The sequence below is a fragment of the Fringilla coelebs genome (assembly GCF_963513975.1).
Source record: "Fringilla coelebs genome assembly, chromosome: 2".
NCBI classification, from domain to species: Eukaryota; Metazoa; Chordata; class Aves; order Passeriformes; family Fringillidae; genus Fringilla; species Fringilla coelebs.
In genome coordinates, this window is record NC_140029.1 from 41,810,435 (window position 1) to 41,838,140 (window position 27,706).

The 27,706-nt window shown below is 40.4% G+C and overlaps 1 protein-coding gene across 1 annotated transcript in view; it reads right to left on the minus strand.

The window, feature by feature from the left end:
• Positions 1–1,915: 1,915 nt before the first annotated feature.
• Positions 1,916–27,706, minus strand: part of GPC6 (glypican 6) — a gene marked incomplete at both ends in the record, with an annotated part of 714,974 nt that continues 689,183 nt past the window's right edge. The window contains 3 exons of the mRNA XM_084226232.1: positions 1,916–2,118; positions 2,554–2,729; positions 11,626–11,762. Of these exons, the coding sequence (XP_084082358.1) occupies positions 1,916–2,118; positions 2,554–2,729; positions 11,626–11,762 (516 nt within the window). The remainder of the gene's footprint in view (positions 2,119–2,553; positions 2,730–11,625; positions 11,763–27,706) is intronic.

Consider the following 27,706-nt stretch of genomic DNA (forward strand, 5'->3'; position numbering starts at 1 on the left):
AGCTAATTATAATTTGACAAGAAAAAGCGATTGCAATGGATACGATCTACCTGCTCTGCTGCTAAATTGGAATGTGGTTGGCTGGCTTTACAGTGTTACCACAATTTGTGTGTACCATTTCCAGAGTCAACGTAAGAATCAGGAAATAAATTTATGGCAAATCATTTCAACACCACGCAGAATTGCCCCCAAAATCCTGTGTCTGTCATTGATAAAAGAAGGAAGATTTTGATGTCTAATTGTTGACACACATTTGTCGACACCCATTTGTCCAGGATTTAAACAGCTTCCATCTTGGGTTTTATGACCAGATGCAAATTAGGGAAACCCTATCCCAGACCATAACCATTTAGACAATGATTATTAAAGCAATGTATCCTTGAAGAATCTGAAGTACAATTACCATCACAATTAACATCCATGTCCTTCTCTAGGCCTATCATACAAACTCACATGCTCCCCCCTGCCCCCTCCACCAAATACACATGTATGAGAGAGGTTTTCTTCACCAACCTGCAAACTTGTTAAGAAATGGACAACTGGATATGTAAAAAATTCTCTTCTTTGATTTTCATGCTCACCAGTCATTAAAGGGTTACTTTTCAGAGCAGCAAAAAAAAGAAGAGTTGGTTGACCAAACATTTTTTTTTCTTATAAAGAAGTGTCAACCCTGAGCTTGTAATTAAGAAGTTAAAATCTGTGATTTATATATATTTATATATATAAAAATAGATGATCATACTAAGACTAAAAAAGTGAAAGAAATCTCCATGTCAGTACTATATATTCGTTTGATCTGAAATTTTGTAGAAGAAATCCTTGCGACACTGAAATTAACTGATATGAAAGATGTAGTTAGGTGTGAAACACACTATTGATCCGGTTGCTGTTAGTCTGTTAGAGAATTGCTGTCTTGGTAGGGTAATGGACATAGTAGCAAAAAGTTCTAATTGATGTCAGAACAGCAACAAAAGGAAAAAGATTACATCACAAGAGATTATTTTCTGTCTGAACCCGCGAGGGGTCAAGAGAGTTGTTTAACATTACCATCATGGCTGTTGAGCTCACAGGGGTGAGCCAAGTGGAAAACTGTGACAATTCTATAACATGGATAAATCCTAAAAGAAACTAGGTGAAATCGTGCTACTACTCATATTTTTACTGGGCATTAAGATTCAAATCCTAAGCAACTGTAACATGACATTCTGAAGCTAGTGGAGCTACTACCATACTAAAAGATAAACTTATTTTTCAGCTTCTCTTTCTACCTTCATACCAATCTGATGTGGTTGGCAGATGGAGTTCAAGACATTCACTGCTGAGACATACTTTTTTTGTGTTGGGGAAAAAAAAAATCCAGCCTTCCTCCCTATAACAGTGATCATTCTGATGACCTGAATCATCCTACAGAAGTTCCTAAAGGAAACCTGGCTGTCAGTGAAGAACGGTTGCATTTTTTTTGTTCCTTTCTTGTCTTTTTTTTTTTGTTTTGTTTTGTTGATATTCTGTTGAAATGCAGCAGCCTTGAGTCAGGCTTGATTCAGAAAGAAAACTTTCTTGGTTTCTTTCCCCGTCTTTTTTCTCACTGGGGAAAAACACATACCGTAAGATCTTTTTTCCCTTTTGCAGCATAAAAGGAAATGAAGCTCAGAAAGTCTCCTGTAATAAAGGATTGAGAAAGAATTCTCTCAAGAGTGGATATTGTCTTCAGAGATATCTGAAAAAAGCAGGAAGCAGTTCAGTCTGGCACCTGGTACTCTTTGGGAAAACTAAAATGGGAAGCAGGTTGCAATAACTGCCATCTTGTAGAAAACTGCAAGTGTTTGTGGCATGGTCCATTGTCCAAGAGTATAAGAAAAGAAGAAAGTAGGCTGTTTCTGTAGCTAAAACACAGTTTCTCTGACTAGATCCAGGATTATCTCCACTGTCTCTGCAGTACGAGGCTGAGGAAGATGAGGAGCAACGTCTGCAGTGAGCAGCCAGGCTGTGTGGCTGAAGCCTCCACCTCCCTCCTGTCCGAGTCGACAGGCGGTGCTTCGGTGGTGACAAAGTCAAACTCGGTGGGGCAGATGTCATCTGTGCAGCCACTCCCGCTGCCTGAGCCGCTGGTTTCGTCACCTGGCACAAAGGAGTGAGGGAAACAGCGTGAGTGCTATAGCTTACAGCTTTCATCCCTTTTCTCCCTTCCACTTGGCACCCCACTGGGGATGAACACATTGGGAATGGGGAAGTGTTGGTGGTGCTAAATTTCATTCAGTAAAGCTTCCAAATGAAACCCACTGTGACTTAATTAGGTGATTAAGTGCTCTTCTGAAAAAGGATCAGACTGCTGGCATTATGGAAAGCCTTCAGTGTCTGGATGTATTAAACATGAAGATAAGCAAGAGAAGCAAAAGAAACAATTATATAACTGGAATTTCATGGAACAGAAAATGACTTTTTATGTTGTCAGCAGCGCAGAGCACAAAGACCGCAGAAAGTCATTGCAGCGGAGCCAATTTATAAATGGGTTCCAAAATTACAGTTATGTAATGACAGTTAATGGTTTCTTACTCGTGTCCTGGAAGTTGACATCATTCCCGTTGTACGCGTTCTTCAGTTTGTTAGTCATGACACGTAAGGCCATGATTTGCTGTCGAATGAAGGTGTCTGGCCTTGTGATGTCCACATCTACTTCTGGATTGTTGATCTGGTTGGTCAAGCCATCGTTCATAATCTCAGGCAAGTATCTGTACAGCAGAATGAAAGATTAGTGTGAGGCACAGTTATTCCAGAAATAAAACACTGTGCAGTAAATGATGTGCTAAGGAATTCAATGTGCAGTTCTTAAACAGATCCATTAAAACTGTTTTAAAAATATAGTTTTTAATTTTACTGACTCCAAAGGCTCTGTTTAATAGCACAGCTGCATGGGGAGCAGAAAGAATTTAGGTTTCTCAACCTCCTAACTCTCCATATACTCCCCAGCAAGAGCAATGACTGTGTGAACTATGGAAAAGGTTCGCAAGCCAGCAGTAAGTCACCACATATTCATATCCTCTGCTGACATGAATGGCTGCACACTAAATTAAGCATCTAACAGTGCATTCTGCTGTTTTTATTTCTTTCTGCTTAAAAAATATCAAGTCCTTTTTTGTATATAGCATATTTGTTGTTCTGAGACAGTTTAGAAGCCTATCTTGAGGCGTCATGGCCTTCCTAGTTTAAAAGAGCACTTAATTTTCTTCTCCAATTCTTCCTTGCATCTCTTTTTTAGACCACCATGAACAACATCTCCAGCCTACATGACATCCAGGCCCATAAAAAGCATTATAATTTTACCAAACTCCAGTATTCTCTTTGATTTGGTCATTATTCCTTTAAACCAGGCTATGCTTTCATGTCTCATGTACTTTGTGCATAACATTTAGGGTATGGCATTTCCTATCCATCCACAAATCTGAATCTTTTATTCAGGGTCTAACCTTAGAATTTCTTGACTACTGCAGCATTCATTTCTCTGACCTTGAATAATGCAGTCTTAGGCTGCTTGCAGGCAGCAAGTGTGCATTTACACATATTCCCCTACAAAAATCAGCCCATGCCTCCAATCATCCTACAGTAAAAATCTCCATTACCCTTTGTTAAAGATGCACTCTTTGTCCCCTGCTGTTCTTTATCCTCAGGAAGCTCTCCTTGTAGGCTTTTGCAAAGCTACATTTTTTCCTGCTTCGAATTTCTGTCAAAAATTATCAATGCATTTTACAGCTGCCAAGCTGAAAAAAGGTTGACATTATTTCTCTGTGCTGGCATGGCACCCTGAGAAAATAGTGTATCACAGCTTCCCTCTTCTCTCTTGTCTGTCTTTCCTACTATCTTTGTCTCATATTTAGGCTGCAAGGGATTTGGGGCAGATCTATCTTTGTTTACGTTCTTTATAAGGATATGATCTATTTTGTAATTAGTTTGCATACCAGGCTGTCCTACTGATGTTTGTGGGAGTCCTCGTGTGCTCGTGTGCTCAGATGATAAATAATGATAGCACAGTCTAGCCTACTAAAGACAAACTTTCACGATGCCTGCTACCAAATATAGTTTGAGAGTATTTCACATCACTCTCACTTTTGCGGGCCCAGTTCTCTACCAGAAGTTTGGCGTCGATGACAACATTGTTCATATTGGTCTGGAAAAATAAATATCTCTGGAAAATAAATGTGAAAGTACAGGAGATGAAAGGACTTTCTCTGTTGAAGTCATGGTGAAGGGAAAATAAGCTCTGCATTGCTTCTGGAGGCTCACAAGACTACAGGTGCTTTGCTGCACCAAGGAAGGGCTTAGGCTCAGCCTAATGGGCCCTCGCTTTGCAAGATGAGACTCATTTGGCACCAGTGGCCTTTGAAGGCTTACGTGAGAATAATCCTGGGGGTGTGTGAACATCGAAGAACCAAACATGATTGCCAAAATACCCAGCCTCAAGCTGCATGTCCTGCTGTTTCACTAGTACCATCATGAGAAATAACATTGCTGTGGGGATCCCATCCAGACTCCTGCAGTCAGATTTACTGTGGTGAAACACAGAGCTACCTCCCCCAGTATGGAAGACTGCAGGCCATGGTGTTATGAATCACTAAAGACAGAATAGGAAATAATTCTGCAGAGCTGCCTGGAGGCAGTAGGATGGGGACCTTGGCAGTCAGGGATGCTTTGGACTGCAAAGGAACAGCATCTCCATCTGTCACACGTCTCTACCAATGAAAGGGCTGCTGTAGATAAATTACTCAGCCCAGTAGTAAATCAGCAATTTCAAGGTGCAGTTGATTAAAAAAGCAAGAATGTAAGAATTGAACTACTGCCTCAGACAAGATGATTGTCTTGCTCCGTATCCTGTCCGTGACAATGGCCATAGCTGTTAGCAGCTACAAGTGATCTGAAATTGCTGAATATTCATGTGGATTGCTTTCCCTGTTTATGAAGGGTTAGCAGCCCTTTATTGCAAGCTGTCCATGAGAAGCTAAGGATAGCTCTGAAGGGCAGCTCACAGACTTTCTTTGACTGATTTATTTCTGATTTCATTTTGTCCATACCATCAATAATAAAGGAAGAATGTACTGACTTAAAACAATTAGAGAGTGCTCAGGTGTGTGCATTTCATGGAGGTTTGTATTTTGCACTGTGACTAGTGTGCATCTGATGTCCTTCTCAGGATTGTCTAACTTTACATGGGGCAGCCCATTCAGTGATTTTGCCACAGACCCTACCACACACCCTGCTTTATCTGCCTGGGATCTGGTGACCCCCAAAGCATTCCTGGCAAGTGTACCTCACTTAGGTGTGTAAGGGACACATACTTGGTGCAGGTCACAAGAAATCCTAGTTAGTTGGATGCTTAAATTCCCTTGGCATTTAGGACATAATAGCAAAAGAATTAGAAAGGCTGAAAATTAATCTCTAGGTTTACATACATATCAAATCTTGTGTGTTCAAATGCAAGTGTCTGGGCATAAGCAGAGTCCCACTCACCAGATCTAGCCACCACCAGATCCAGTCACAGCTAGTCAGGAGTTTATTCATCAGTGGAGCAGGGACAGCTGTTAGAGTCCCATGAGCCTTTGGCCAAATGACTAGTTCATTATGTTTCATCTGCTGGGATTTCCTTGCATAAACATAGACAGCTGGTGCCATTTGAATGCTCTTAGTTATTCCTCCTCTTCTTGTCACTAGCTCTGAAAGGTGAGCTCTGAAAGGTGAGGCTTTCTGGATCATATCTGCAGGCTTTAGGGGGAGGTCCTGGACACCTGGGGCATCCAAAGTTATAGTGTGTGTCTTTCTTAAGGCAGCTCAATTGAGTCTTGAATGCCACTTTAGCCACTAGAATGTAGGCTGCTTGGTGTCACACTGCCACTCCAGTAGGGTTTGACTATCCACTAGGTCCAGGGTCTAATTTCCCAGTTCCATGAAGGTGTCATGACTATTTAGAGCATCTTACATAGCAGTAGGTAAGTGTATTCAGGCAGCAGAAAACTGCCTCTGAGTACACTGACAGGATACTGGGGGTCTTTTCAGGCATATTAACATTGGTGCTTTTAAAAATGCTCAAGCAGTTTTAGCCCAGGCTCTGGTCCAGAGGAGAGGCAGTGTCCTGTGTCACACTCATCCCAGATGGCCCAGAGAATCTCCACTGATACCAGAACTGCATGGGCAACACACCCCTTATTGTCCCACCCCATATTGAAGTACCTGAATTTACATGTTTGAATGTGTAGTGGATTCTGCCCTCATTACTGAACTAGTTCACCTGCTTCTTTGCAGGGAGAGAGGAAAGATAGAAAAGTCTATATTGAATGAAATACCTTTGAATACTTTTCTTTTCTTTAAAGGACTGATGCAAATATGAGAACAGGCAGCCCAAGGTGCTTTGTGAGTGGCAGCCTCGGAGAGGCAGCCCAACACATGTTCTGACAAAAACATTTTGATGTGTGTGGGGTAGGGTTAAGTCACACCAAATAGGAAGCCATGTCTTGGGACCATGATTTGACAGAAGATTTGTTGCTGGCTGGGCAAAGTTGTTGAACACAGCTGCTTTTGCTGCAGTTCCGTAAGCTGAGACACCCTTGTGAATTTTAAGCTTTGCTGCTGCTTCTGCTCTCCTTAATGATCTCTTTGTAGGCCTGGCCATTACAAGAACTGTATGCCCATTATAAATGAAGAGAAGTGCCAACCTGAATCAGTGTCTGTTCTTTCCATCCTCCTTGCAAAGGAAAAAAAAAGAAAAAAAAGAAAGAAAAAAAAAAGAGAGGCAAGCTTTCTGAGTACAGAGAAGCTGAACAATACTGTTTGTTTTCTGATGTTTGCTCCTTGCTCAGCTATGTCAGGATTTTAGTGTAATTTACGTTGTTTTCTAAAATATTAATGCTTTCTGCTCCTCTTAGCCTTTCCACAGTTCTTGCTTGTCTCAGCAGACGCAGCAGAGATGTCTTTTGGCACATCATAGCCAGGTACCACAAAGCCTATTTAAAACCACTTCTCTTTTCCCCCTCTTTTATCTATTTTTTTTTTTATAACCTGTTAATGTTCCACAGTGTCTGCTTCCTTTTCAAGTCTAAAAATGATTGATTAATCTTTCAGGTCACATATACAAAGCCTGTAGAATTGACACCCTACCCCCCCCTTCCCCCCAAATTAAAAAAAAAACCCGAGGAATCTGATTTTTAAAAAGAATCTGTCTTTAAGGGCAACATTCTCCATACTTTGCTGCCACAGCAGCTGCTCACAGTACAACTGGGGCAAGCCACCTAGGCAGTACTGGAGTTATTCCAGGTGCACAGAATTGTAGGCAATCGAATACAAAATACAGCACAGGCTTACTCAGGCTGGGCTGGGTTTAGTCAGTCACATCTGCTCCACAAAGATAAGTGCAGTGGAAAATTGGCTTGTTTGGCTAACTAGTTCACCTCATCTGATTTTGTTTGCTCAGGAGGTAATCCCCATAGGATATTTTCAGTTTGGTTTTTCCCTTCCATCTTGGAGAAAAACTTGAGCAGATACAAGGAGAGGGAGAAAATCCTCACTGCCAGTTTTTTTGAAGATATAAAAATCAACTAGAGCATCAATTAAGAATAGGCAGTTTTCACACTTAGTGAGAAGTGGTTTATTCCCCCTTTCACTAGTGGTGCTAAACAGTCATCTGTGCCTACATCCAGCTAAAGGACACTCAACTCATTGTCACTTTGCTGGACAGCAGTAAGCAACTTTCTCAGGGCAACACTGATCTGGTGAGTCTTTCTTCCCACTGACTTTCGCCAGAAATTAAAAGCTTTCTGCCACAGAAGTAGAGACTCCCATATGAGTGGCAGGAGAAGAAGAGAATGTTAGGACAGATGAGAATCCATCCTGTGTTTGCTGTGGAGACATACTTCGTAGTTTTGAGCCAGATATGGAAAATTGTAGTGTTCATTTTTCCTTTTATTCCTTACCTTTCTCCATGTTTTTCTGTTTGTTTTATTTTTATGTCTCATATATCTTTCTATTTCTTCTGTTTGGAGGAGTGATAGGTTCCTTGTGGAAAGGAATGCAGGTCTCATCTATTCCATGGATTTTTTTTACAGCTTTTCAGAGCTAAGGCGTATTAGTAAGTCTACAGCCCTGGTGAGCATGAGCACCAGGATGATAGTGCATGAGCACAATCTCTCAGATGCTTTGGTTGGAATGAGCTGGCTGAGTTGGTTGGAGCAATTCAAGGTTATTCTGAACATCAGAGGGCTCCAGATTTGGTTGCTGTTCTTACTTCAGTAAAAGTCATTTATTCAAGGATTAATACCTTGGGCTTGGTTTAAGTCCTAAAGCTTGATTTTCCATCATTCTTGGGAAAATTTCTTAATTCTGAAGAATACCTATTAGTGAAGTTGCCATCAGCTGTTGTTAAGAATTTAATTGCATGTAGGGAGGTAAATTTTCAATGTTTGATCTTAATGTTGTTTTTTAGATCCTAAATAGCTTTCAGAAATCTGTCTCTGCACATCTGGTAGAAGATGTTAATTCTTTAAACATAAAATTATGTTCACATTCTTTTGTGAATACAAATATGATAGAGAAATCCTGTTGGGCATCTCTCTAAAAGGCACTCTGTCTGAAGTAGCTATTATTATTACCTTTAATATGGATTTTTCGAAAAAAAGATATTCATCCATCAATAAATATTTTCCCATTTCCACAGCACTTGGTTTCTACATGATGTGACCTGATTAAAACCATTATTTGTACAGGATCAGCAATGAGCCAAGTGCACCCTTCCAGAACACCAAATGGATGACTCTGTTACGCCATGATTACTTGTGAATTGGCGACCTTCAGTTGCTGACCTGGTGTCACCGTAAATTAATCATGGCAGCAAAGTGATATTTAGGGAATGTAATAACCACAAATGACCTTGGTGTAATGCCTCTCTGAGGAGAAAGCCAAGCTCTCATTCTCTGTGATCTCAGGTTTGTAACTCTTTTCCCCTGTAAAAGCAGCATCAAAAGGTGATGTGTAAAGTGAAACATAAAGCATAATGTCTATCTGGCAATTCAAAAATTCTAATTCTTTATTCCAAAACAGGATTTGATTAAAACCCCAGCAATTATTTCCTTTCCCAACGGTAGCCAACACCATGTTGTCTTCTTACTTACAGCATTAATGTCTAGGAAGACAGGAGGTGGCTAAGTTTCCTTTTTTTTTCATCACAGGCTTTTGTCATATTCTCTGGAATTCAAGATGCAGCTCCTCATATAGCACAGGGGTGCTTATGACAGCTGACACAGTGAACACACACACACACACACATACATATATATATGTACACATATGAATACTGGCCAGTTTTGCTATGTTCATTCTTGTGAGCTAGTATTTAATATCAGATACTAAACAGTCTGATCAAGGAAACCTTTAATTTTTTTTTCTGTTGCAGTAAAATCTTTGTCCGCTGGCCAAGAGGTGATTTTGCATTTAGAGCCAGTTATTTGCAATATTGTTTTTTATACTATTTCATATCCAGCCATGGCATTCTGTGGTGTTTCTCTGATTTATTACTATTGCCTCCACCTGAAGCATTTATTGAATTCTGTTACTATACATATACTATGACTGTACATTTCCTTTGTGAATGGATATTAAACAGAAACTGGGCAGAGGAGCAGTGGCTGGACTTGCTGAAATGGTTTCTTCAGGTGATATTTTGAAGCTGTCAATCTACATCCAGTGAAACATCTGTGTTCAATTACCAAGGAGATTATTAACAGAGGACTGCTCTTCTCTCTCCAGAACATTAATCTCAGAAGGCATAATGAAGAAACCCAGGCTTCTCATAAGATAAATTCTGCAAAAGAAGGGTGAAATACTGTATGCATAAAATGTACCTCCTTAACTCTCAACAAATGTGGAAGCTGTGCCAAATCCTTCAGTGCAGGAGCAGGAGAGAGCTGCCAAGTATTTGCCAGATGTGGTACACACACATGTGTTAAGTAGGGAAAGCAGGAGGAATAGATAGATATTAAGGGATTTGACTGCTCTTTTGTAAAAAGAGTAGCAGATATCTCTTATTGATGCATGCACCCTGATGTGGCTCATGGCATTTAGCTGGCATGCCTTGAAACTCTGCTTAACTGCTGGCAGTGCACAGCCCTGAGCTCATGTCTTTTAAAGCTCAGTAACAAGAAGGGATAAAACAGAGAAAGAGAAACCATACATTTTTGTTTCTCTTTTTACGCTGTTCCTTCATGATGAGACCTGTAATAGCCAGACACTCCTCCTAATACTTCTCTGAATCCCCAGGGGCTTTCTCTGGATCTGGGACTTAGCAACTAAGCAGTGGCTCATGCTTTTGGACAAATTTGTTCACATGCATCCATAAGTGAATTCAAGGGGCTAGCAGTATCCCAAACAGACCCCTCCTCCTGTCTGTAAAATGAATTTCTTTGAAGGCTATGTAGTAAGGCTAGGAAAAAATGGTGTGCATTCAGTGTGAAACATCCTCCTGTAAACTGTGCTCTTTATCAAAAATGATCATATGATGAGATGGTGAGGTGGGTGCAATCTATTTATGCATCTGTCCATCCATACATCTGTCTAAAATGACACAGCATGTTTCTAAGTTTTTTTCCTATGTTGGCTTATTTTAACTGTTTTTATCTTTTACATGCTTGTCTCATTTTTTTTTCTATTGTTTGTTTAATTGGTAGGTTGTTTTTTCTTTTTGGCTCATTTTTATATTCTGTCCTCATATGCATCTTCAGGCAAAAGTAAAATAAAGATTCCAGTCCCTGAGTGCCCTAATGTGTTACTTCTCTCGAGATTCAGCTGTCACCAGACACTCAAACCTCTCCCCTCCCCATGTCTACCCAAAAGCACAGGATACTGCTGCACACCTGAAACCATGCCCCTGGCATGGTCCCTGAGCCAATTCCTCCCCCTCTCAGCAGGGATTATCAGATCCTCTCCTCTGTCAGCTGATGAATCCACACTGGGGCTTTTGGAGACACCTGCTCATCTGCTGGCTCCTGCTCTGCTGCAGCCGGGGCCAAGTAAACTTCAAAATTAAAACTCACAAAATACTCATCACGAACACAGGCAGACGATCATAGTTATCTCTGAAGAAGTAACATAAGGTCAAATCTTCTACACAAGATAAGTAGGAGTGCTACATTTATTCTCTGGTGGTGATTTTTCATTTTTTGCCCCCCCTTCCCCCTGTAAATAGCCCTAAGCTTTGCCAGCCAATAGCGAGCAGAGTTGAAATTCCAATTTCTATTTCATCCCAGTATGGTATCCCAAGAGTGCAATTGCTTCACAAGCTGTCAGTCCCAACACAGGGATGCTAAATGGACCTTTGAAATCTCAGTATAAATTATCCTTCTGGAGCTGAACCAATGCACATTTTCTGCCTTCACATGCTGACCCTCTGTGCACATTTACCCTGACTCACACTCTGGCTTTAAGGGCACTCTGACAATAAGTAATCTTGGCCACAAGGGGTGGGTGGACAATGACTTATTCTGCCCGTTTCTGTTTCACCCTCCTAAAGAGTTTTGTGAAGGACCCCCAGTTTGATGAATGCTTCAGGCCAGGTGGGGATTTGGGCCGGGTGGGGTGGAGAGGGGTCCACCTCACCTCGCCTTGGTGTGGCCATTCCAGCAGTCCTCCTCGACGGACGGACCCGCCGTCACTCGCTCATCCTTGCAGATTGTGTAGGGCAGTGCTGACCAGAACTTTTTAGAGAGCTTTAGCTTTTCTTTAATGTCTGTTACCTGATTAAGAGACAACGAGAGGGAAAACAGATTAAAGAACACAATAATTATAATGTTAAACAATACATTGTATAAATTTGAAATGGTGATGATGGTGAAGGTTAAAAAAGATAAAGGTGCTAAAACTTAATTTCTTTGTGTTTAAAAACAAGACACCCAGCATTTGAGTTCAGAACATACAAACAATCAAAGTCACCTTTTTCCACAGGCAAGGCATTAATAAAAGCATGTTGCATCTTGAGCCTCCTAGTTTCCATTTATCTAAGATTTTCTAAATATACACCTTTTTAAGAATTAATATGCCTCACAGTCTGCTGAATGTGAATTCAGTTAAACAGTGTACATCAGATAAACACACCAGCATGGTCATGTCTTAGAAAAATATTATATAGACAGCTACATGTGCAGGTTCTAAAAAATGGTGCAGTGCTGAGCTGATGTTGAACTGATTTAAGATACACGGGCTGAATACATTGCAGCACATTTGGATCTCAGTTACAGTGAGAAGTCATGCAGAGGCTATATTCATCTTTGCTATTATGTGTAGCTAAATATCTGTAGCTGAATACAGAATCCACATGCAAGAAATGTTGGGACAGTATCAAAACATTTTCTTTACCTTATAAATTCCTTGAACAATAACTTAATTTGGCGTGATTTAGGTGGCAAGCAGGAACAAACTGAATTTCCATCATCAAATTAATAAATAAATGCTCTGACTAAAATTTTATCAGTTCTTGTTTTGTGTATGGTATACTAGAGTGGAGAAATCTACAAGAATAGATAGAAAAAACAACAAAGGACAGACTACAAAGGATGAATGCTGCCACTGTGGGTCTTATGGAAACAGATGCATTTCACATTAAGTTGTAATAGGATTTAGGGGAGCTTGTTGAATAGCTTTTAAAGGAAATCACTAAGCTTTGTTCTTTAAAAAAACCAAGAAATAAAGGCTCTCCATTCCTCTATTCAGTTTTGAGATTCTCTTTTAGCTTGTTGAGGTACAATATTGTACTGGGCTATTTATCTCTTTTATCTTTTTTCTCAGGACATGATAGCTCTCCTCACAAATGGCCTATGCTGCTTTGCTATGCTTAAACTCTGCAGAATGTCACTTTATAAGCCAGGAGATAGAAACAGCTGAGGATGTTATTTCAGAAGCACTGCTTGAATTTTCATCCACAAGAAATAAGTAGGACAGTATTTTTTTGTATGGGTTGTTGACAGTGTTTCTTGCCATGACAGACACCTTATAAATCGCCTTCACACCCCTTGCCAAGCCCTAGTTGCTTTGTTTTCACATGAGATACTAGTGGCATTTGCAAGCCTTTAAAGTCTCAATAGGGGAGCCCTGTCAAGCCAAAAAATAAATTCTGGTTTACAGCTGTGAGCAAGGCTTTGGCAGAAGTGGAGATGGTCTCAGGATGCCTGCCCTTTCTGATGTCTTTGGCCCATAGGACTGGGGTTTTTGGGGAGATAGCAATCCCTCTTCTTCCCTTTCTGCCCATGCTGAGGGTAAAAACCCCTAGGTCTCTACTGGGGCAGCTAACCAGCACAAGCAACTCAATTAAACTGCCCATTGTATATGGTGTGTAAATTCCTTCTAGGACACAGTGGGAATAGAGGAATTCTATAGAAAGTGTAAGGAATAAAGATTATAGGGTGGAGGATCCATTAATATGATTTTGCTGAACATGAAAGTCAAAGGGATAGATTTTCTTATTATTGCTTGTTCCTGGATGACTATTTACATGAGTAATGTGATTGATATTGGATGTGAGTAATTAGCTTTCAGAGCAGTAACTTCATTGCTCGTTGCAAGTTATGTAAAGCTATTCAAAACTGATATGTTTGGAGTCATATTCAGATTTTGCCCATATTCAAATTAGAGCTGGTGCTCTAAGACTTGCAGACTTCTGTTTTCAACAAGTGATTCAACACCTATAGGAAAGTGATTTTCCCCCTGACCCTTCTAAGGGCTGTAATTTGGAGTAGAAGACTTTCCTTTTCATAGAAGCCAGTAAAAGGATGGAGAGAGATTCTCACAGCTCACATGCTGCACGTGCTCTCCAGATACTCCTTGAAAATCAAAATGAGGACTGCCATTCCCCAGTCTCTTCTAAAGATATTAAATGGTGTCTGCATACTCTATATTAGATAACAAATCATTGAACTTCCTAATGGATTTTCTTTTTAATTTGTGTTAAGGAGGTACACCTGATAAAGCAAGATGGTCTTACTTTACTCAGGATGGTTGGTAAATGACAACTAATTAAATCTCAGAGGCATCCTCCTGAGGTGTTACTCCATTTTAGAGCCTGGGGGAAACAGACATTTACATGACTCACAAAAGGCAGCAATAGTAAAAATTCCTACAGCTTAGGGAAATGTTACCATTTACAGCCTCTCAAGATGCCTTGGATTCAGGTGTGTTTTAAAATTTTTTTATGTCCTTCAGATGTTTCCCTTCACAGCTATTTCCCACCTCACACCTTCCTAATGCCTTATTTCACCACGGAGCTTTAAACAACTTGTGTGGACTCAGTCTCTGGAGTCTTGCCCTTTCCTGCTGTCTGAACAGACCTCTCTTAATCTCCTGGTTTTAGCACTGGGGTTTGCACATCTGTCTAACTGGTTCCTTGAACCTCATCCTGGAACTTTCTGGAAGTGCAATGTGGTGTCTGATGGCTTTGCTAAAGGAATTCTGAACACTGGTTGATTCATCTCCTCTTTTGGGGATGGCCTGGTATTAATCTGTGAGATGAATATTTGGGTAGGCAATGACTTTGGAGTACTTTTAATGTAACTTTAAATGCAGAATAGAATTAAGAGATGCAAAGCCTGCCATGACATGTTAAATTTTTAACTGTGGATTTCAGAGGTTTCAGTTTTGGGATCTTGTCAAGCACGACCACACAAATTCTTTTATTAGTCCCCATGGTTACACATGTTCCTCTGTACATTGTTTTGATCACCACCAGCATTTAAAAACTATGTAACGGATGTACAGACCCTTGAAAATGGGATAGAACCCACTAAGGACTTGGTGAACATTGCTTCCTTGTGATTTATGAAGTCAGACTACTGTATTCCCTCGTGACCTGTGGCCTTGTAAATGATTCCTCGGTATTTCCTATTCTTTGAATTAAAGATTAACTTCCAAGCTTGGTTAGACTTCTGTGGAAACATTTAAATATGAGACATATGCAGTTTTGATATTTTACATATTTTCTTCCCAGTTGCTCTAGCAGAGATTTATAGGGATTAAGACAGCTGGATATCTTTGGCTGTAGCTAGCCTGATTTTCCCTAGTTATCTTCCTGACCTAGCCCTGATATTATGTTGAAATATCCTTTTTTCAGCTACTTTGGAGGTATGAAACTTGTTCTGAATCACAATACTTTCTCATAAAAAAAAAGATATAGCGAGCAACACACAAAAAGTTAAATTTTTAATTTATTCAGAACATAAAAAATGGATATTAAAATAGCTTTGTCTTGATCTATAATTGCTAACAGAAGATAGGCATTAATGTTTAAGTGAGAAAAGTTAATTATTTGCATAATTTGCAAAGAGAAACTCATATCCAGAGTTACAGGAATGGTGTAGTTACACACCCTACACTGAGAAACACAGTTTATTTCGTATTTCTGCCACTGACTTATGCAACCAAGTCAGTCACATATGTCTTGCAATTCCTCAGCAGAACTTGGAAGGGCACCCATGAGCTCAGTTCCAGACCTATCAGCATGTGATCAGCAATAAGGTAAATAAAGCTGACCCATGTTTCAGTCTTTACTCACCTTGCATGCCAAAGTCATGAAGTGAGCTAAAAGCAAGCCTGTCACTTTAGCAGGAATCAGACCCTAGCATTCCTTGCTTTATTTCAGGACATTTGGATAGAATGAAAATTCAAAGTAAGTTTTGAATATACTGTATAAAAATAGAAGTGTGCTGAATATCAATTTCATGAGGCATGAAAGGCTGCAGAAAGACCCTTGCTTGTGAATGAGGCGTACAATTGCCAATGGAATTACTTTGGCTTAATTTCTGATGGAAGAATGCTTCTTTGGCAGTGTGATAAAGTATGCTTAAAAGCAATTGGGGACAAAAAGCAATTTTTAAATGTGGAGTCCCTAAAATAATTTTAAAAAAGTAAATTCCTTTTTTTCTCTTTTCATCCTGCTCTTCCCCTGTCAAGACCATTTCATATTCCTTCCAGATTTATCATCCCCATCCATATAATTCCTACTTTCAAAGATAAAGGACTATCAGAAGATGCTGAAATCATGTTCAAAAATGGTGAAATGCACACAAACCTGGGGTAGGTTCAATGCAATAAATGAAAAAAAAATATGGAGTCTTTATGTTAAGAAGAAATGTTTCCCATTAACCTCTCCTTCTGATGTTTTTGAAATGCATTTTTTCCTTGTTTATTCTGCAGTTTGGAAAGATTTTCCTTTTGGAGTGAAAGCAGAATATTCAGCTTGCCTTTCTGTCAACACCTTCTCCTTGTGGATGCTCAGAGACGCCTTGATGCAACATCCATTGTGAATTAAGCCTTTATGACCTGGAAAAATGTACAAATGTTTCTGGTTGTTCACTGGAAGTTGCTTCTCTGGGGTACCAGGGTGCCACCCCAGATGTTGTCTGTGGGTTGTATGTGGCAGCAAAGACACTTGGCAGATGTTTTGAGTGGCTGCTTGGGATGAGGTGCTGTAATTTCAGGCACTTCAGGCTGTGTATGTAAAGTATATTCTAACAGTGTGTCACACTGACAGAACAGCTACAGACAGCGAGTGGAAAGAGGTCTGACATTTTGTTTCAGAGAACAGACATGAAAGCTGCCATCACGAGCCATGTTCGTGTCTGTTCAGTTTCTTTAGTCACAGGCTCCTTTGCCCTTTCATTCACAAGCAACATTTAACTAATGCCACTTTTTCATGCTGCATTATTTTCCAGTGAAAAACCAGACAAGCTTTTTGTTTGTCTGCTGCTTGCTTTGCCCTAGAAATGTCTAAGACACCCAGCCATGCACTCAGCACCCTTGCAGTCTTTATTAAAAATAATGTAGACCTTGTATAACGGTGGGCAGCCGGATAATGGATTTGTGGATATGGTGCTTGAGTACCTGAGCTGCATGTGGAATTGTGAGAGGCATGCCCTTCATCATGGGCATGGCCAGGTAGGAAGAACAAACAGTTCACCACCCTTTGATTTGTGTTCTGCCATCCAGCAGAAAACTGCGCCAGACTTTCATACATCGATTTATGTCCATTAGGGATTTAACCTGAAAGCATTCTGAGACTAACAGCCAACAATTTGTTTAAAAGGACTAGGCTAGCAAGCACATATTATATTATATACTGTTTCTAACTAAGTTGTTATGTTTATATGTCTGCTGCACGTGTGTGCCACAGTCAGGGCAGGAATCATGTCACAAGCAGTATAGTATAGGACAGCTGGGTATTTTAACTACACACAATTTTCCTTGAAAAATGGGCTTAATGAAAAGGAGTTAACTAAGTTTAAGGACTGTCCCCCAAGAAAGATGTGTCTCCTGTGTGTCTTTTGTTACTTCTCTCATCTTCATATAGCTATCTTGGAAGCACTAGACATTTATGTATAAGCAACTGAAATGGGCTCTCTCTATCTCATCCAGCTATTTAGCTAAAAAGGATCTCTCTCAGATATTTTATTAAAGGCACCTTCATTTCTCCGCTGATTAGATGTAGGGAGCTTAGGCACACATTTTTGTTTAGAATGGCTCATTAGGTGCCCAAAATTTCAATGCACACTAGGTACCTCAGCGAGAGTGACTTGCTTCGATTATAAAACAAGCGAGGCAGAACTTTATTTCCTCTATATGGAAATTTTTCTTTTCATACATTATACATTTTTTATACTTTCTCACAAAGTAAATTTAAATGCCAAGCAGTTGCCAAACCACCACGCACTTGACAGCGGATTATTTCCAGCTTTTTAAAAAGTGGGGCGTGTGCCGCATGGGCTCGGCAGGATTTGAGCATCGCGTGGCCCCAGCTGCCAGGGAGCACCCTGGGTTTGGGGGGCCCTCGAGATGGCAGTGTTGTTCAGTCTTGGTGCTGCTGCCAGTCCCCCTCGGCACACCCGCTGTGTTTCCCAGAGAATGAGACCGTAGATTGTTCCGCTGAATATAAAACTGACAACCCTGTTATTTTAAACTCGAAAGTGACAGGCTGTTATTTTAATGAGGTCTGCCAGTGCCAAGGTTAACCAAAGCTTTATTTTCCCTACAAAACATTAAGGCTGCGGTTCTAAAAAGGGGGCTGTGAAATTTTATGGTTATTGATACTTTCTCAGGGTAGAGAAGTTCTCAGAATTTCACCCAGGTCTTCTTGCTCAACAAATGCTTTTTGTTTTCCACCTTTTTTTTTTTTCCCCCTGACTTTGTGACTTGAAATGGTCTGGAGCTTTACCAATAACTGCCTGCTCATGATTCATGTTTCTGAATCTGCAGAAAAGCAGATGACAGCTCTTCTAATCAAGAACTAATGCAGAATCTCAGTTCTGAAGCACAAATGAGCGCCTGGGTGATTTGTGAAATAAAACAAACGAGCCAGGTGACTTTACAAAGCAAGACTTTTCTCATCAGAGCATTTTAAAGTAAAATGAAAGGAGTTTTTTGCTGTCCTTGTCTCTGAGAACTATCACCTCTCTGACAAGAAAAAAGTTAAGGCCTTTAATAACAGTAAAGAATGGCTATTAACCGTACTGAATTCTCAGAAATAACACATTTATAAGTTCAGAGAGTTAGGGTGCATTCAGCTTCCACACTAATACTCCTACACTTCCGTATCTACATTCATGTCACAATCCCCAGAAACCCAACACAGACTCAGTCAAGTTTCTAGTGCCATTTGAGACACCTGCAGCGATCTGGGCAAGTCTCCTGCAACTTGTGATTTATATGTGACCGCCCAGGGTGCTGTCATGGATGACCTAGCTGAATTTTATTTCATTGAGCTTTGACCTGAAACAGGCATTTTAAAACAATCCAGGTTGCCTACTGCATGTTTTTCAGGAAAATAATTTGCGGGTCTGCGTGAGAGCTGACATTATCTTGCAGAAGGCTCCTTGCCATCTGTGGCCCAGAAATGCTGGTGTCACAGCGCAGGTTTGCTGGCTCCAGGGGCAGGTTCTATTGCTCATGTAGGGGCTAGACAGTCACTGCTCAGAGCTGACAGCCTTGTGCTCCAAAAGAGTACAAGCAAACAGGCATTTGCCTTTGGCATTGATACCTTTCTCTGTCTTAACCCTCACCTGGGGATCCTACCTTCAGCAGTCTCCACAGCCCCGCAGAGAGCACAATGTTGTCTCACACCATCAAATGGTCCTTTCTAGTTTAATAAAACACTGACATTTTTGCTTACAGGCAAGTAGACCCTGTTACAAAACTCCTGCCACATTCAACATTCATTTTGGCTGGGGAGAGATGAAGGGCAGAAGTCCGTCCAATGGTGGAGCAATCTGGCTCAAGTGTCCTTTCCATAAATGTGTGCTCCTTTCCATAAATGTGTTCATTTACACTCTACACTTTGACCCCCAGTAAATAAAAACATTGCTTTTGGAAGGTAGAAGATACTGGAAACATCAGTGTCCTGAAATGGAAATCTGTAGGACCTGAAGCAGCTTTCCCCTTCCCTGCAATACCTAGGAGCAGTGCTAAAAAGCTGGTCTATAAATCTGATTCAAGCAAATCCAAAGCACTCAGAGGAATCAGCTTTTTATTGCAGATAAGTATTAAAGTAGTAACAGAAATATGTCGGAATCTTAAAGATAAAATGCCAGAGGCTTTTCTGTGGCAAGGCTAAGCCTTTAAGCACTGATTCTTTCTGAACAGTCCTTCATCTCTCCAAGCAAAAATGTTAATAGCTAATGTAAACAATTACTAATAGAGTATTTCAAGCTTACAGAGACTTTAATTTGTCCTGGAAATGTTCATCTGGTACCTCAAGTGGCTGTTTCTTCTCTTAAAACTCAAGGGTTTAAAAGGAACTGCATGTGTTACAGCAGAAAAATGGCTGAAGCCTCCTAAGAGCTGTGAGAAGTCTACGATTACAAAGGGCAGCAAGAACTGGGATATGTCCTTTCATAACAGAGCAAGGATAATTGTACTTCATACTTGAAGTAGCCTTACATTTAACTTCACTTCTTCTAGTATTTACTTCTTGACATAGTTCCTTTGCTTTCCAAACGGAAGAAGTTCTCAGAGGACTCTCAATGATTCAAAGCCAATCTTTTCAGGCCCCCTTATCCCAGGGGATCCCCAGGTTCCCCAGACACAGTCTGAGGGAGAGCAGTTTCAGAGGGCAAGGCATTAGAACAGTAGAGTGCTCTTCTCCATATCATAATCCAGATTAATAATGTTCCCATTATTAATGTTCTGTGGGAACGCCCCAAATTTACAGCCATAGCATGCACACTCCTGCTTGTTCTAACATCACAATTTATTCCATCCAAACTTAATGCCTGCTAGATTCCCCTCCCCTAACACTTCTGGTTGCCAGTCATTCTCTTCTGGAACTGGAGCTTGGTTTCAATGGCCTGGATATTTTCCTTCTGGATTATTTTAATCCAAATACATACAAATCCTCATTATCACAAGTAGTGAATATATACAGTCAGGAAAAAATGAAAAGTCAGCATAGAGGCTTTGTGATATTGCAGTTGCTTATTGTAATGATGTGTAGTTTTGTATTTTTTTTTTGCCAATTTTTCTTTCCAGACTCTCCAAAGAAGATGCCACAATTTCATTTTCAGAGTTGTTTCAGGGATGAGAAAGATATCAACAAGTTTGTGTTAAATCACATGCAATATAAGTTGTTAAAACATCTAAGTGAAAATCACAAAATATTGAGAATGAAAAACGTAATGTTTTCAGAGACACAAAGTTATGTAAAAAGATATTCCTAGCAGGGCGAGTAGGCTCAGCAGGGAAAGTGCTTATCAGGCAAACAATTGGAGGCAGAGAGAGCCTGGGAGTGTCAATCTACTGTGTCAATATACTAATGGCATTCACTGCCCCCCTACTGAGCAGGGGAGCTGGGGTGGACTTGCACCATCTTCTCCTTTCACAACAGGGTTAAACGCCCCAGTTACTGCATCCTCACACAACAACTGCACACACCTTCCTCAGGGCTGCCAGGGACACAGGCAGATGCAGACAGGAGATGGAGAGGTTGGGTGTGGGTCCAGCTACTGCTGGTGCTCAAGAATCACTCCAAAAGAGGGACAAAATTTAAGTCCAGATTGAAGAACAGCAAAGTAATGTGATGTTCTCATAAGATTTTAGTCTAAAGCAGCAAAAATTCTATGAGACTAATCAATTCCCTGTTTCCTGCCATGGCTGGATGGAAAGTCATGAATTTAGATACTCTTTCAAAATTGGTGTTTAATCTAATCCTGAATCAGGAAATGGACCCCTTCTTTGGTTCTCTTTGAAGCAGACATGCATATCTGGAGTCCTCAGTCTGAGCCCTGTGACTTGGTGAGCAGTATGAATTCAAGGTGCACAGCTCACCTCTGCTGTAAATTCAATACACTGCAAAAAGCATTTGTGAAATCTAATCTGGACAATTTAAAGAGCAAACACTGATGGATAAGAATGAGCCCAGTTTCCAGCACTTGAGGCATACTGTGTGAATTTGAATGAGCTCTCTGTCCCAAAGAGTTTTTATTCCAAATAGAAAAATGAAGAGAAGAAAAGGAAGACCCGATATAGATGAAAAATAATCATATACCAAGCAAATTACTTGAAATCAGAGAGTCACTGGATAAGCAAAGCATTCCCCTACATCTCTACTGCCTACCTTCCTGAACAGAACCTTCCTGAAAACTCTATTTTCCTTTCTTGAATTCTGCATCAGGTGAAGAGTCTCCCCACTTCTCCCAACACATCTACCTAACAGCAGTGACAATACAGCACAATTCCAGCTATATTTAAATCAATCAGGTAAACACAGCATGCAACTAGGCTTGGTGCTACTGCTTGAGTATCTGTTGTGGCTCTTGGGCAGGCTCTGTAGCTTGCCATCCATCTCCCTGCCACCCAAGCATGCTGCTGGAATCTGGGAACTCTGTGTCACCACACTGCTGAGGGGGACACACTTTCTGGATACTGCCAAGGGAAGAAGAAACGTTCATTCTCCAGTCAAGATGCTTAAACTTCACATAAATCCATAGTGCCTGTGTGCATTTCCCCTTATGCTTGGATACACATTTTCACTCTTGAGTCTCCAGTTTGGCAGAAGTCAATGAAGTACGTAGGAGTGGTGGCAACCAGAGATCAGACAGAAGCAGAATTTGCAGATACATCCCACTGACACAGCTAAAGTTGCCACCAGATTTGGGGTGCCAGGCAAAAATCTCACAGAACTGGCTGGGGTTATCTCCTGAGAAGATCACCAGGCATTCTTTCTTTTCCTTTTTATCCCAGTCCATGCAATGAAGCCTAATATGATTCCAGGATATGCTGGACACTTTACAAATACCTTGCCATTGCAAGGATTTGTAAGACTTTACAAGAGCTTGTAGCAAGAAGAGTCAAGAAGAAGCTGTGCATCTGTGTATGTAAACTTGATTTTGGTGGGTTTTTTTTTTTTCCTTTCCACATGTACTGACCTTCTTTCTGTGCTTGCACCTTCCCCTTCCCTTTAGTGCTAATGCAAGAGGCCCCAGCATCACAGAGGCTGCAGGGGGAAGACAGGCTGCCTGGTTCTGCCAGAACAAGGATGCTGTCACTGGTATACTTCCAAATACAAATGGAAAATGGGAATGTATCTGTTCTGCATCTTCTTCTGTGGGCTGTGAGGGCAGGGTGGGTGGTGAAAGGAAAGCTACAGGACTCAAAGCAATCAATTTGCAATGGATATCTAGTGAGTCACTTCACAAAGAGCAGTAAAATATTCTTGTCTCATCCTTCCCTGGAAGCCCGGGCAATCCCGCCTGTTCTTCACAGCTGTCTCTGAGAACAAACAGGTACAGCCGAGCTGCAGAGCTGCCCAGAGCTGGCAGGCAGCCTCCTGCCAGTTACTGCTCCTGATGGAAGCAAGGAGTTGGACAGAAGATCGATGCTCGCTCCTCGCACACAGGAGCTTAAAAGCAGCCCAGCTCCTGTGCCAGCCCCCTCATGCTGGAGGCAGCTGTGCACTGGTTATTTGTCTGGCTTTTTTTTCAAAGTGCCTACCCCACCTTTGTCTGCTGGTGCTTTTTTAGCCACACCAGGCGTTTGGGGATCATGATCAGGAGTCTATCATAAAAATAATGACATTATAAAAGTAACAAGTGCTGCGGTTTATTTGCCTCCAAAATCTAGAAGCTTTGAAATCCATGTTTCAGGGAGTTTAGTAATAGTCACAAAACTGGAAAATTGGATTTGTTTTGCTATAAGAGTGAAGATTGCAGATTTTAAGGAAAGCAGTTTCAGAGGATTGGGAGTGAAAAATCTAGAAAATTTGCAATTTTGTCTATGAAAATAACTCTGGAGTTCTTCACAGTGTTGAAAAAACTCAAAATGGAAAAAAAAGAATATATACCCTCACAAAGTGTAGTGTCATAAGGGAGTTAAAGATAATAATAGAAACATTCACATTTCTGTCTATTTTAGTTTTTTTCCAGTCAGGAGCTCTTCAGCAGACAGAAGAGATTACTCTCACTGAGTCAAAGCTACCATTGATACTGAATGCATAAAATATAGGGCACTGCCTGAAGAATATTTTCAAGATCCCATAAGGATTTTGAGCTTCACAAACTCTCCACTTCTTATCCTCTTAATTGGAGTATTTCAAGAATGTCATTTGAAAAGCCGGGATTTGGTGACTTGGAGTAGATCGGGAAGGTAGTGGCACAATGCAGAAGGATCCTAGTTACCCTCTGTAGGAGTTGATACAAGTATGTGAGGAAAGGCCAAACCTTGCCATCTCTAAACTACCTGTGAGAGTAGAGACACAAGCTTGACAGAAAAGAAATATGATTTTTGGCAAGGGAGAGGGAAAATTTCCCTTCTAAAATATTTTCCTCAAAGGGCTCAGAGCAGTTTGAGAAGTAAAACTATAAGGAAAAATTATGAGGATTTGCCTAAAGTAAAAAACTCACTTAATTGTTTTAAGCATCAAATCATTCCACGGTGGGGATTATGTTATAATTTATAACACATTTTTGAGTCACTGCAAATTTATTTCAGTACTTCCTTGAAAATTCCCTGACAGTAATTTATGCAGGCCAAAGTCATATTCTGTCAAATGTGTCTCAAACTATCATATATCATCTGTCCATCAAAGCCACATCTACCCTGTGTAGACACAGGGAATTTGGAAAAAAAAAAAAAAAGAAAAGGAAAAAATATAATAGAGGAACAGAAATATTTTATAATGAATAAGATAACACTTGGGATAAAAAAGGAAAGAAACAGATGAAAATGGGTTTCAGACAGACTGTTTCACTGCTATTCACTGCTCTTACACCTTTGCATACAAGAACAGCAGTTTCCTAGAGGGGACCTGGTGTTTGTGGAGGAAAGGGAGCAAATGTACAATTGCTTTCAAATGTACAAATGCTCAGAGAGGAGTGGCTTGAAAAATTTAAAATCCCTGTAGAAAGAATCAGCCCAGCACTAGTTTTTCTTTATTTAATTGCTATGCACAACGGAATAAAGAACATGAAGCAAATGCAGTGTTCAGGGGAAAAAATAAAAGGAAAATTATACTTATTAGCATGCCTTTTATTCTGCACTGTTAACATCTTGCTGTTGTGTAAAAAGATTGCCACAAGGAAGAACAAGAAGAGGAGAAGTACAGAATTCTAATTGAGTTTTCCATGCTAAACAAAATACCACGATGATTGCTCATTCATTTGGCATTCCTGCTCTCCCTGAGTCAGCACTCTGAATGGCAACATCCATCTGTGCCTGACCTATGGGTCATTTGCTAGCAGAGCAAACAGTTGTTGACTGCCCTGCCCTAAATATCAAGCAAGCAGTTTCATTCTCTCTGGTTCACATCCTGAGCCACAAATGGGCACATATGAAGAGGGCAAGTTATTCAGCAGCTATGAGAAGAGGTGATGAGGTTCAAAATTTTTTTTTGTCACAGTGGTAGTATCTTGTGCTGGAATATAATGAAAAATTCATTGCTTCTTATTTTACTGGGATATTTTTTTCCTTTTGATTTTTCAATTTTATCTCTATCTCATTTTCTTCTTCCTTTGTGCAGCACAGTATCTCCTTCTTCTGTCTCAATTGACTCTGTCTGTCCTGTGTGGTTGGGGTAACCAGGAGGTTGTGATCTGGTACCCAGCTCCCAGGGATGTGATAGCTTCAGCATTGGTCTGTTTTCCTGGGGGGAAACATGAGTGAACCCTTGCAGGCATGTGAGGTGGCTTAAGAGACTCTTCCTTGGCACCCCACACTACAGGCCTGCCAGTGCGAGCATAGCTATAGGGCAGGAGATTTGTTGGGTCAAAGCATGTAGGGCTGTGCAATGTACACATGGGCTTCTGTTGGGCTGTTTTACCAAGCACACCCATTTTTCAGGACCAGCAGATCATTCCATGTGTGTCCATATTCATATACTCCCCTATACTTAACTGCTACTGCATGCTGAAGTCATCTAAATCAGATACGACAGGAAAAACTACAATTCCACCCAGTCTTCATACCCAAGTTTCCTTTTCCAGAAACCAGGAATTACAAAAGTTTTGGGAGGTGTATACTTGGAACTGGTGCCAAGCCAGAGGTGCTAGATGCCCAGTGTGAGAATCCAGAGCAGATGGATGCTATTGTTTAGCCTTCTCCTGTGAAGGCTGTGTGAGGCAACTCACTTTTAGGTATGTCAAGTCAGCATGCAAGAGGTTAAAGCGTATTAAAAAAAGTTTCAAGAAACTTTCCCGAGAAACTGAAGTTGCCTGTAGTCATAGAGCAGATGTACTTCTTTGGAGCAGCTATAAATCCTTTGAGTACCCTAATAAATACACTGCACATTCATTGGAACAATGTGCCCAATGGATTTAAACTGCATCTTATCACTTTTTCCTGAAAATAATTATCACACCTATTAGAGGCTATATTTGGAATTTTTACCCTTATACATATATGTGCTTTCCTCTCTCTAGACAGATATTCTGCCATGAAGGATGTGTGCATTTGCAGCCTGATTTTCTCCCCAAAGAACAGAAATAACCCTATGACTATACACTGGGGCACTGCTTACAGTTAAATCAAGGTGCCCTTGAATATGGCTGGAAGCTACAGGCACTGAAAATCCTACTTTTAAACTCTTCCAGGAGCAACTCAAACCTGAGTGCACAAAATGCATTTTCTGTCTCTTTTCATATCAGTCCATTGGATGATCATGCTGTAATAATGAAAAAGTAGTTGAACAAGAATTTCAGAGCAGCCTAATCTTGGTGATATTTCTGTTAACTGCTTTTCCAAAATACTTTGTTGGTCACAGTTGCGACTGTTGAATAACTTTCTGAGAAACATCTTCACTGCAAAACAAAGCCCAGTGAAAGCTGTATAATTCAATATTTTTTAAAGGCTTGACAAGCTAGATTCAGTGATGCTGCCTAGGTTGGATTCAGATTCTTGGGACAGTTTGTAGATGATTTAATTTTTCCTTCTGAATCAGATAACAGTCAGGTATCAGTGCTAGGATCTTTATTTTTCTCTGAAATTCAAAAGCAATGCAGTAAGTAGAAAACATTAGCAAAAAAACCCAGAAAAAAACAGATTGAACAACCTCCCATAAGGATAGCACAGATTTATAAAAAATCCACAGAGTATTCTTACTAAAAAGAGAAACAAGGTGTTATAATACTAGGGACGGGGCAAAAAATGCACAGGGCCAGCTCCAAGTGAGTCCAGCAGGCAAACTGTAAATAAATTCAGTTACAGAAAGAAAGATGTGCCTGATAACTCTAGGAATAGAATTAAAAATTCCTTTTGATGAATGTACAGTGGATATGTGTAATCCTAAGCAATGAAGAACAAAATTATTTTGTGCAGACTAAATTCATAGCACGCTGAAATCATTCCTCCTTGCATTAATTTGACTCCAAACACCAAGAGCTGGTCTTGCTTGAATATGATGAGTGGTAGTTTGCATTACAGCTCAGACCAGTGTTATTTTCAGCATAAACATAATTTTCCCAACACAATACTGGGAGCAGATAGCTCTTGTTGTCCTTAGGGACAGCAAGCTAAGCTGCTTTCTCTCAGCAGACAGGTGATTCCTAGGTGTTTACCTCAGCAAAGAAAAAGTACTTTCCAAAAAAATAGTAGTAATCCATACTTGGGGATTAAAGCATCCTCGAAAACCCAAGAGATATTTCCTCATAACAAGCAAAATATTCGCAATGCATACTGACATCCTGCAGACATGTGTGGATGAGATGCCTCACATTGAAAAGTAATGATACTGTGAAAGGCACAAATACTCGGGTTTGTGGGAAGCTTGCAGTACAGTAGTCACAAAATGATCTGTGTATTCACTTGTGAAAAGAAAACTTGTTTACGAACAGCAAAGCCATATGTAAGCATGGCTCCTCTACCAGCAGTGATATTCATGAAGTGTATTTTGAGCTGATATGGAAATACATCAGATATAAATTACCTATGATTTTCAGTGTTTAAAATTTTAAAAATGACAGCAAATGTAAGGCACATTCCCCCTTCTTCCTCCCCTGAGAAGTCAAAGCAAAAGTACTAATGTCTTTCTAATGAACACTGCTTTGTTTATCCAGAATCCAAATAACAACACACGCAGGCTGAGAGTCAGCATAACCCACTGTGTTGCAAGAAACTTAAATCAAAACTGATATTAAATCAATGTCCTGATGATTTGCTTCCCCAGAGCACTCTCACTCCCACAACAGGAAGGCTGCTGAAAATTAAAGTAGTAGTGCAT